The following is a 12,218-nucleotide window of genomic DNA, read 5'->3' as shown; positions in this document are numbered from 1 at the left end:
CAGCAGGTTAGCTGATCGATAAAACAGCCTTCTTGAATCAATGCTAGCAGCGGCAGCATACTGTATTACACCAGAGTCCCTGGCTGTTTTAGCTGCTGTGCTGTGACTCAGGGAGCAGGGATTAATATGTGCTGTAGCCTCTCGCCTGCTCTGCACAGCTGATCTGACACCACGATGTTTTGCTCAGAAGGATGTTGACTGAGCAGAGATGAGGTGAACAGTGCAACCTCATCTGCTGTCTTATTTGCTGAAAATGTATTGGAAAGGGCAATACGAAGGCGAGGTCAGCATCACGGTGTCGGCGTAATTTCAGAGGGGCAAGAAAAGGAGGAGCTGTGTGGAAGTAAATGAGGGCATCAGCCAAGAAGGAACAAGGCAGAGATGAAGAAAAAACAGGGTTGTTTTGATTGTTTATGCCAAACCACAAAAATGATTTAGTCACAGCTGCATTTCTCATAATGGTTGACACTCTGTTTGACACTCTTTGCCACCACTGTGGGTAAGCCTCTGCTGTCGTTCCTCACATCGTGCACTTATTGAAATACTTCAGATTATTCCTGAGATGAAAAGATGAAAGCAGGTGGAAGTTGTGTTTTGTTTTTCTTTTGAACAGTGGGGAATCACAGAGATCACAAAAAACAGTGAAGCCTTCTTAAGGCTACACTGACATAGGGAGGACTAGCTATGCAAGGATATGAAAACACTCTCATGAAGACGTCCTGTTGCGATGTCCTATTGTTCATGCACAGGTGCGTGCAGTTCTCCTGCAGACAGTAGAACTGTGAAATACTTGTCATAAATAAAATAAAAGGAAGCTGTTGTTTCACAGCTCATTTCACATTTCATGCTCTGCACATGTAGTCTCAAATGGCTGCCACTCTCAGCTGTGCACACAGCTTTTGTTCAGTAACTACGTAACTCACAGATAAGTTTAATCCTGAAATACTACTTCACCAATATTTTGAGATTTTCAATTTATGGCGGATGTATTTCACAAATGTTTTATAATTAGTAGATGTTGATGCTACAGTATAGTGTGAACTGTTCAAGCCTGCTCAAAAACGCTTTTGACGATTTAGGTCAAAAACAGGTTGTTTTAATCCACTGCAAGGTAATTGCAGGGAAACCTATTGACATCATAATATATCATTATATCATTACTATGTCAAAACATCACCTTTTGTGGATAGAACTGAAATGTTATTGCCATGAAATAATAATGATACGCTGCTTTTATAAGGTGTTATAGGTGCACAAATGGTAAAAAAGGTCATTTTAGCCTGTCGCTAGATGGTTGCAACATGATAATAATAATATGTGATATAGATTAAAACCTACAGGGGTCTGAAATGACTGAGAAAGATTTGTGCTGTGGTGATAAAATAATGAAAACCTTTCAGGGATTAATTATTTTACATGATCAAACCTTAAGATTAAGCTGAAAACATTAGGCAACGTCACCACAATCAGTACCAATAAAATCGTTTCTGTTGTCAGTAAATATTAAAATATTTTTCATACCTAAACTGAAATAAAAATCAGATTCATATTCAGAGTTATTCAGAGTTGTTTTATATATGAGTAAAGCTGTTATAGGCTGTGTTTTTATACCAACAGTTGATCACATAACAGTTTGACTGATCACATGGAGTAATGGAGCCTACAGAGGTTTTCCCACTTTGTCTTACATAATTTATAACTTACAGTTTTTGCCTTTTTGTGTAGCTGTCTTTGTCATGGTCCCAGAGTTTTAACCTTTCAATGTCTTGAATTTTGTTTAGAATCAAATGTTCTGTCTTTTTTCACCGTGAGCTAGGGCTGTGCGATATGACCAAAATCTTATATAATGATATAACAATTCTATCGTCCCGATAACGATATAAATCACAAACATGTAACATTTTCTGTAAATTCTGTGAATCTCGGGCAGCTCGACTTGCGGGAAGTGTTTCCAGCTGCGCGTCATGTAGCTGGAGTCCAGTCTTTTAACAGATGCATGAAACTATACATTTTTAGGCATAAGTTGTGACGGCCGCCGTTTTCTTTGTGCGTATTTATTGCACGGCGTGCTGCGGGGAAAAGCCTGTTCTAAAGTTTGAGTCTAAGGTTTATTTTTTAGCACCTGGCGGCTCTTTTTTACTTCTCATCCGTAAATAATCTGCTCTTTCACGTGATTCAGTTTATTTTGAAAAGTCTCAACAGGATCTTGAGCTTTATTGTGAAAGGTTTATGTGGAACATAAACAAGCGGACACGTGATGGTGTTACCGTCGTTGTTGCTAACGACAATGCATAAAAACAGGTGCTTGTCCGTCAGTAGTGTGGTTATATTAAATATAAGAGAAACAGAGAACTTTAAGAAATTAATATAGCCACTACAGTGACCATCAAAACGATGAAAAAATATTGCCGTAAACAGTTTATTTTGCGACACCACGAAACAAACGAAAAAAGACGTTTTTATATCGTCATCTGATATGTATCGTTATATCGAACAGCCCTACCGTGAGTCTGTGTTCTCCGTTTTTTCTTGGTTGCTTTAGGTTTTGAGTTTTATTTTCTTGCTACAGTCGAGTTCTAGATGGTGTTTATGGAGTTTGTTATGTGTTTAGTTTCCCCAGGGCTCCTTTTGTTTGCTGTCGTGTGTCTCAGTCAGTAGTCTCACTTTTTTTTCTTTTTTCTATTTTCTTTCTTTCTTTCTTTTTTTTCTTTTTTCTTTTTTTCTTTTTTTTTTTTTTTTTTTACAATTTTTTAGGGATGAGTTTAGTTCTATGTATTTTCTCATCCTTGGGTCTTCTCATTGTAGTTACAGTAATCCCCCTCCTCTGTCTCATCTTTTTGTGTTTCTTCATCTGTTGGTTCACTCATGTTTCTACATTACCTTGTTTCAGTTGTTGTCCATTTCAGGTTTTATCTCCCATTTGTTGTTCTGAGCAGGCACGTGCAGAGGGGGGGGCTAGAGGGGCTTGAGCACCCGCCCCTTTCCTGATGGGTGCCCAAAGTGCCCTTTTGTTAAGGCAACTTTTTAAAAAAAATTATTTATTTTTTTTAATGTGTGTGTGCGTGCGGAGTCCTGTCTGTGCCCCTCAACAATAATATTTAACTATTAATCACAGTTTTGCTAAATAAAAGGATCTGGCTTGCATCAGTCACATGATCACATTTAACCAATGATGGCCCTTGACGGCAGAACGCGCTGGTTACGAGCCGGGAACGAGCTCACAAAGAGCACCCGCATTTTTAGCGGTCCGGAGCTGTAGGAGAAACACAAGTTAACTCAGAGACACAGACTGATGCGACAAAACCAGTAAGTAGGTGTACAGCGTACACTGTAGTGTATAGCACACAGGAGTATTAGCTTATTACGTACACGTTGGTAAACTGTCTTGTTGCAACTGACGAACTGAAACAAACGAGCGTGCTGTGTTTGCAACAGCGCGACAAACATTACCTGTCCTTTTATTAACTGCACAGGTAGTGCTGGTCATAGCTGCTGGCTACCTGTGTAAGGCTGTCATGGGTCTGTAGCTCTGTCACCGTTTTAGGGAACATATTTAGTTTTAAAGTATTTAGAACATATTTAGTTTTAAAGGAAGTTTCCGGGCTTTTCCTGCCTTTCTGGAGGGATTATATTTCACTAAAAAACGATCTAATATGCATGTCCACATAATTATGCATTATTATAATTATAATATATTAAAAAACACACGCTGTATTTTAAAGAACATACATTAAGAAGCAGATTATATTAGATTTATATTTTAAATAAGACAAAATTTGGTTTTTACAGCAGTAAAATTATTGTATCTCTACAGTTTAAAAAAGCTTTGCCCCTGCACAGAGTGGATAGTGAAACAAATGGAATCATAAATACATTATTTCATATTTATTACTTCCCCCTCCTCATTGCTTTATTATTGTAGCTCCAGTAATAAATAATAATGTAAGGATTCTGGATCAGCACAGTGATGCCCATAGTGTATACAGTATTCTGAAGAAGGTCTAAAATGTCACTGTGTGTGCGTGCATGTGTGTGTTTTATTTAGATGGATTAAAAATATATATATTACTCATGATATAACAATGTCCAGACATGCCTGGTAAGGACATGAGGAGGAAACAGTAGGAGCTGTGTGAGGCTACTAAAGGCAGTGCTATAACATTTTTCTGTCATCATTTTATTATAGATTAAGTGCAAGAGTTGTTAGGTGTGGATAATTAGATTATAGTTTATTGCAATAGCAAGTTGTGCCTTGTTCTCAGATAGACAGCAAGTGGAGAGTGATATATGAAATGATGGAAGGAAGAAGAGAAGCAAAGAGTGATTCACAGGCAGAGCCTAAATTATTTCTCACAGTTTTTTGTTGCCTTATGGTTCCAAGCGCTGTCACCAATCTTTGCATTTTGTTATTATCTCATGATACTTGTTTAATCAGCTACCATCTCTCCTATGAACTTTTTACTGTCTACAGTCTCAGATCAACACAGCCCTGCCCTTCCCATATTAGATTCTTGATGAATGTGTGTTGTTGTTATTCAGCCTGGTTCAATGTGCCCCTTTTTAACTTTGAGCACCCGCCCCTTTAAACCTCTCTGCACGGCCCTGGTTCTGAGTTTTACTTCTTCTGTGTAGTTATTTAGATTTGGTTAAGCTGTTAGTTGTTACCCTCCTGTGTTCAGTCCTCAAGCAGTGTGTGTATAAACAATCCTGTCATTTCTTTGGTGGCTGTTATATCATCATGTGTCTGGTGCTTTTGTAGTTTGTTTTGTTGCTTGCGTTTTCACGGACTTAGTGTTACTTTCGGATTATGAGTTTTGCGTTTTTATTGATGTGCTTGGAACATCAAAACTAAACTAAACTACTCCTCAAGTTAACTTTAAACATTATCTACCCTAACAGCTTTCACGTGCAGACACCCGTGCTTAGCAATTACCAGGTAAACATAATTAAAAGCTCATCCATCGGTAGATCCATTTTCTTCTGCTTATCAGGGTCGGAGTGGAGCTGGAGCCTGTCCCAGCTGAAGGCAAGAGTCCGGGTACAAAAATAAAATCTATCAGCTAGAAAAAAATGCTTCTTTAGGTGTTGGTAATGACCAATAACTGGCTAAGCTAAAACAGTAAATATTGGACTCCAGTTGATCTGTTACTCAGAAATGTATCTCAAGCTGTTTTTTACTCATAATGGGTCTTTAGGGGGGTGATTACCTTTTTAAGCACAATCAATCTGCAAAGATTGTAGTAGCTGAATGATTGTAACCCGATTTGTGAAAATAAATTAAAACTAGGTACACTCCTGGTCATGCTTTGTCTCTTGGTACAAGCTCTTTGGGGAGGTCCAGATACTCCTCTATGCAGGAAAAAACAACAAATTAAAACGCCATGTTGCATTGTAAATGTTGGGTTTGTTAAAGAGCAGCTGTTTGCTGGCAACAAAAGGCAACAATTAAAGTAACAAATAAAAAAACCCCACTGTAAGTGTTGTTCATTAACCCTTAACTAGTCTGCTTCATTAGGACTGCGTGGGTTTGTGTTTGAATGGCAGAAACTCAAAATCTGTCAAACAGTTTTAGTTTAAGCATTGTTATGGTGCATGGAAGCGCAGCCTTTGTTGACTATAATGTTAATGCTGAATGGGCTCTTATAACTCATTTTTTATGTTTTTGTTATAAATATTAATTTGATTTGGAGGATGGTGATGAATTATGAAATAACACAGCATATATTTACAACCAGATATTAATTATACTACAGCATGGTTACCCAGCTGTGGATTTCTGTGATGTTGCCGTAACACTTCCAAAAGGCTGACCACACAAACAGGCTGAACTTGAAAAACACTGGCCTGTGTCACTCTCAGTGGAAAAACACAGCCTGTTGGGAATGAAAACAAACACATTCCAGTATGATTCACCACCATACCTGGGGATAAAGGTCACATGCATGTGTCACGGGTCAGTTCACAATGAGCAGAGTGTTAATGTTTGTCGCTATCTGTAGAGCACTTGTTTCCAGCGCATTTATGCTTGTGTGCGGGATTGTGTGTGTGCGTTCAGGGAAGAGGGTCATTCAGGTTTCATGTCCTAGCTGGATTAGCTCATAGTAAGGGATATCAGAGGGATTTGGCTGCTCCATTGTCCTGTTAGTGGAATGTTCTGGCCCACTGTGTGTGAGTGTGGCCGCACGTGTGTGTGTTGCATACCTGCATATGATAATGTGTATTATGTACGTATCACATCAGTGCACATTCTTGCTGCCCTTTGTGTGTTCGTGTCACTTTTCTAGGAATGTGTGTGTTTCTCTTTTCTTTACGGTGCGACTCGTTTGGATGTCGGTGTTTTTGTGCGGATGGCCGTTTGCGTGTGTCTTTGTAAGCCTGCTGTTATCATAATCACCTGTAATGCTCTATCAACAAATGGCTTTTCACACAAAATCACTGGTGTTTTTTGTTTTGTTTTGTTTTCTTTGTTTTGTTATATTTTGCTGGGGTTTTATTGCCTTAAGGCATCATAAACCTGCAAAGTTTTTACACAGGTGCTCAACATTGGTAACTTGTTTTACACAAGTTTGTAAGTTGAGTTGAATTTGCATCTAATAAAATTTGCTATATAAATAAAATTGTCATTGTCTAAATGTCGATATTTAAAGCCTAAAATATGTTTTAATATAGCTAATAAATGGTTGATGGCAGAGATTGGTGTAGCCACACTAATGGAAATTGGATTTTTTTTTATGGATGTTTATTTTTTACATTAGAGGATTTGATGTTAGGATTTGTTTGTAACTATTTCATAGTAGGTTTTGACAGATTGTCAGGTATTTCCATAATCTAAATATTTTTGTGTCTGGTGTTTGATCATCTAAGCTTTGTGGCATGGTGTGTTATCCTATTGGAAGCAGCCATCAGAAGATGGTGCACTGTGGGCATAAAGGGATGGACATGGTCAGCAACAATATTCAGGTAGGTTGTGGTATTTAAATCATGATCAGTTGGTACTAAGGGGCCCAAAGATATGCCAAGAAAATATCCCAACAGCCTGAAGTGGTAATTTAAGCCTGGGTGGATCCATGCTTTCGTGTTGTTTATGCTAAATTCTGATCCCCTATGTTTTAAAGTTGAGGGTTTTTTTGTTTTTGTTTTTGTTTCTGGTTTTGAAACAAAGATCATTTTCTCAATAAATCTAATTTTCTTTGTACAGTTTGTTTTTTTTAACACTTAATTACCGACCATAATTAACCATAATTACTGACCTTAGATTATTTTAGACTAGAGTATTTCTCATAAATGGATGAAATGGTGCAGGTTTGATCATGTAAAATTATAGCTGTATAAACGTGGTTGTAAATGAATCTTTCAGTATAGTTGTTAAAATAGCTTTTGTTACTGGGGGGGGGGGTCGAAGACTGAAGGGGTTTTTTTAGCTTTGGATGATGATCTGCTTCTTGACAGGTCATCGAGTGTACAGCACGCTTTAAAACTCCACCATTTTTGGCATTTTTCTTCGTCTGCAGGTCTGCTTGCATCCATCTGTTTGTAGATCTTGGGCTGTAAAAAGCCTTCTGTTTCTCCAGCGGGAGCTGCTCAGATTTTGATCATTTGCCTAAAGTGATGTCTCTTAAGTCAGTATTAGTTGGAGCTGATGGCTGCAAGTTTGAAAACGTGGGAGATAAAAGTTGTGTGTGGATTTAGAAAGAAGTGAATATATCAGTTCAGACTGCTCCTCATCTCTGCAGCTCTCTCTTTGAGGCTCAAAGCTTTAGGTTGTGTTATTAGCCACTGCTAGCCTAACACATCTGCAGCTTCAACACAGCTGACACAGTTGACTTGTGAACTATGACGTCTCTGTGATTTTACAAGGAATAAAATAAACATGAAATAAACAAAAAATATTGTTTGGTTTGGCTGCATTAACCGTTGTCAGTACAACGCTGCTACACAAAGGGAATGTTACATTTATGATTTCTGTGGATACCAAGTAAAGGAAACCCCAGGCCAAGGTAGCTATGTCTGTTTTTTCCTCTGTCATTTGAATGATTATACTGAGGTAGCATTTTTCTAGTATGTAAAGAACCAGAAAAATAACCACCTGTAGCAGAAATAACTTGAATTCATCTTTTTCTCTGTGACTTGAATGGTCTCTCACATCATTCATCACCCTCCACCACCGCGCTGACAGCCAGTGGTGTTTGTGCTCATATGCTGAGCTTTTCTCCAAATGTGGTCTTTGCATCATTGTGTGTTCATGTCATTGTTCCAGACGTCTTGTGCTGTGTTCATTTTAGAGAGAAGCTTTTTGTAGCTACACCTAAACTGAACATCCACCCTTTCAAATTGGGACCTCACCAACACATTGTCAAAACCCATTTGAAAATTCATTTTTACTATTTGGCATTTAAACCTGTGTTTTGTAGTTGATGGTTTGTTTTTTTTTACTTGCTATTATGATGTTTTATCCTCAAACAAAAACAACTGAATTTATCCACAAGGAGCAAATACAATTCTTATTCAAATTAATCTTTTATCTGTACAGCACTTTGATCAACGTTTTTAAATGAGCCTATGAATAAATACATTTACTTCACATGACTCCTGGCAGCTGGCACCATACTTGTTTGTTTTTCTGTCATTAGATTTTTAACTTGGTGACTGAGGCCTGTAGAGTTTTGCATCTAGCTCTTAGGAGTTTTCAGTCTCTCTGAGCACTCCATGCTCTGACCTTGGGGTGAATTTGCTGGGATGTCCATTGTGTTAACACACACCTCCTGATCATCAGATCTTTGGTATTAAAAAAAATACTATATCTTCCAAGGAAACCAGAGCAAGTAATGTACTATTCTTAGAAAAATCATTATTAATTATTCCATTTAAATATTCATTTTTTCAATTCTTTTAGGTTATGTGCTGTCTATTATGGGTCGCAGACGGAACCTCCCCAATATCAACTCCCCAGACTGGGCCATCCGCATGCAAGCTGAGAGGCAAGCTGTCAACTTTGTGGTCCAGGGTAGGAAGACTGATTAGCACTCTTTGTGTATGCTTTTCTCAGCTTCTCTTTATATTTCACCTGTGAAGTCGGCTTTCAAACTGCTTCTCTGACCTGGAGGGTTTGCCTCTTGTTTATTGTGTATGTGTTTTTATTTGTATGTACAGGTTCTGCTGCGGATCTCTGTAAGATGGCCATGATCAGAATCTTTAACCTGGTCTCCTCCTCCAGCTCGCTGTCTGCCAGGTACCACCTCTAAACACGGCACTGCTCACCAAAGATGCACAGACTACCAAAATCTCCTCTCTCCTTTAACGAGACAAAATACGCAAATGCGTGTTGGCTCTCCATACCGCACGTCTTTCTAAATCTACACAATCAGAACTTGCTCATGTTCCATATTTATGCAGGAGATCTGACAGAGCTTGTCTTACCAAAACACGCAAACGACATGCTGTGGTTTACCAGCCAGCTACATTTGTAGAGATGAGGCATGATCCTGGATTAATGCTGGTAATGATGCCAAACAATCAGCTGGAGTAAACAAAGTTGGAGCAAAAGCCAATATATAACAAAATTACAGAGCAGTGTGCGAAGTAAACGGGGGAGTCTGCTGAAACAGTCAGATGCCACATTCTTTATTTTTAGTAGCTTTAATAGCCACAGTGGTGTTTACTCTGTGTGTGTGTGTGTGTGTGTGTGTGTGTGTGTGTGCGTGTAGGCTTATAGCTCAGCTCCATGATGAGCTTCTGTATGAAGTGGAGGACTCCCATGTGCAACAGTTTGCAGGTAAAATAATTCAGTATTAGGTAAAAAAAATTCATTTTATCAGCCACTGACAATTAAAAAAAAGGTCCAGGTCAAGTTTTACTTAAATAAAGGTCAGTCCAATAGCTTCAGCATGCTTTTATTTCTTTAAACAAAACCGTTTATTAGTTTCACTTTATATGTTTCAGCCAATTGTCTGTGCCTCAGTTACAATGTCTCCGGGGCCGTCTCTCTGCACTAATGTATTGTGCACAGGAGCCATGTCACAGCGGGGACAGTATATAAAACACTGAAAATACCTGAAATGTGTAAAGTTGGTGTTTTAAACAGTGTAGTGTTTAGATCACTCTGAGATTTGAATAAAGATTTTTTTAAGTGACTTAAAATCTTGTTTCCTAAGCTTTAACATATAATTGTTATGCACTATTATTTTTTATTGTTCAAAAATAAATACAGATTTTGTTTGTGCAGCTCTGGTAAGAAGTAGCATGGAGTCGCTACAGCACATTGATCATCTGGGAGTCCATCTGAAAGTGAGTAAAAGAAGTGTAATTGAAATCAGATGGCGGCATGGTCTTGTCACATGGCATGTGGAGAGCAGGATTGATGGGAAACTGTAGATTTTCTTGCTAGTGGACTGTGGCTTAAAGCAGTCAGTAAGCAGGTTACTGCAAACAGACTGAACTAACTCACTGGGTCCTACTATTCTGAATCAAATCACTTTTTGAAAGCCCAAATAGAATAAACATGTTTCGCAATAAACAAGCTCAAATTTACAAAAATGTCAGATGCTTCAGAGGCCTTGAAAAAATATTTTAATGAACTTCTATCAGAAGGAACCTTGTACCAGACGACCCCTTCTGTTTTTAATTTGGCTGCTCTCTTCCTGCACTTCCTTGATACAACTGCATGTGAACGTACTGTTTGCAGTCTTTCAAGAATTTTTAAGTAAAATGATAACAGCACCTACTGCACTTGAACGGTAAATCGGTGTCCGACTTCTGGAAGTCAATCAGAGAAAGGCAAATGCAGGACTCATTCGTCATTTATATACTCATCACGCTACGCATGTAAACACTACATCTCTTCAGCTTTTTCCCTTTAGTGAAAAAGTCTGACGTGAATAAATTACTGATATATTGGAAGATAAAAATTCGGGCGTTCTTTTTAAACCTTATGAAGGTTTGAGATTTAGGACACGGGTTGCCATGTTTTGGTAAAAAGGAGCATATTGTTGTTTGCTGTTGTTTTGTGGTGTTTAGTGCATGTTAAAGAAAAATGTATTTTTAAAAAAAACAGCCAACGCCCTTCCTTTTCATCTGTGTGATTCCCAGGTGCCCCTGAAGGTGGCAGTCTCCAGTGGCAAGTCTTGGGGGTCCATGTCTGAGCTTGACGTCCCTCCAATGTTCCCCTCTCTTTGAGCGCGTCGCCTCCCTCCCTTCACCTCCTCGACGGCGACGCCTCTCTGTTGAATCTGCTTCTTCTCCCCTTCGATGAGCTCCTTTCTTCCCCTCATAGTCTCCTCTTCATCTGTACCCCTTCACTTGTTCTGCATCCTCATCACTATGGAAACCAACCAGCTGAAGCTCCCACTTACTTTTTCTCCATCCGTATCCGGGGGCAACGGCAGGAGCCTCAGACTGGATTGCACCAGTTTGGTGTTTTTTTTTCTTGCTCTCTCTCTCTCTCCATCCTCCAGAAAAAGATTCCTTGTCCTCTTCCTCTCCTCCTCCTCCTCTCCTCCTCCTCATCTCCTCCTCCGTTTTCTCACTATTTTCTTAGATGTTTTTCTGGTCGTTGCCAAGGTGAACACTTCATGTTCAAGAGAGGGCGTGATATTTATCGGTTCATAAAATTGTTTCATGTTTTTTTTAAAAAAAAGAAGTAGTTAACCTCTTTATCTCTCAGTGGTGTTTTATAGAAAAGACTTCCTTGTATTTGTTGTTCTTTTGTCTTTTTTGTGTGTGTGTTTAATAAACCTCACATGTTCCTGTAATATTCCCGGTCCCACCGTTTATCTCCCATTTTCATGCATTTATTTCTGAAGCTAATTTGCATGCTACATTTTAGCAACCTCTTCGTGGATTCATGTTTATCGAGTCCTTTGAGGGATAAATCATACATCAAGCATTAATACAAAAATGAGCTGCATTTAAAACCTTTTGCTGTTTTAATACAACAAAGCTTCGATGTGTTCAGAGACACTTGTGTGTAATAAACTTCACCTCGTGTTGGCTGCATTCGTGACTCAGAGCAGATGATCTAATTTTTCTCTGCTCTTCGCTCTCTGCAGCTCATCTTTTATCTGCTCACTTGGCTCCAGCCCACTCGCCCCTTTTGTCTTGTTTTTTTGCCTCTCTCTCTCACACACGCACACATTCCACAAATGCTCGTATGGACACGTACATGCACGCACATCCACCAACACCCACACTTTCCATCCGTGCAGCCGAAATGAATGCGCTCG

General features: G+C 38.9%; 1 protein-coding gene across 2 annotated transcripts in view; it reads left to right on the top strand.

Annotated features, from left to right (window-relative positions):
• Positions 1 to 11,747, top strand: part of poln (polymerase (DNA directed) nu) — an 81,486-nt gene extending 69,739 nt beyond the window's left edge. For both annotated transcript variants that reach the window (XM_087836724.1, XM_087836721.1), the window contains 5 exons: positions 8,894 to 9,004; positions 9,151 to 9,229; positions 9,705 to 9,772; positions 10,223 to 10,284; positions 11,086 to 11,747. In XM_087836724.1, the coding sequence (XP_087692850.1) occupies positions 8,894 to 9,004; positions 9,151 to 9,229; positions 9,705 to 9,772; positions 10,223 to 10,284; positions 11,086 to 11,172 (407 nt within the window). In that variant the 3' untranslated portion in view covers positions 11,173 to 11,747. The remainder of the gene's footprint in view (positions 1 to 8,893; positions 9,005 to 9,150; positions 9,230 to 9,704; positions 9,773 to 10,222; positions 10,285 to 11,085) is intronic.
• Positions 11,748 to 12,218: the final 471 nt, after the last annotated feature.

Source organism: Neolamprologus brichardi, chromosome 3, assembly GCF_056152115.1.
Source record: "Neolamprologus brichardi isolate AB-2024 chromosome 3, ASM5615211v1, whole genome shotgun sequence".
Classification (NCBI taxonomy): Eukaryota; Metazoa; Chordata; class Actinopteri; order Cichliformes; family Cichlidae; genus Neolamprologus; species Neolamprologus brichardi.
Note: the sequence above shows the minus strand (reverse complement) of the source record. Positions and strands in the feature narration are given on the sequence as shown.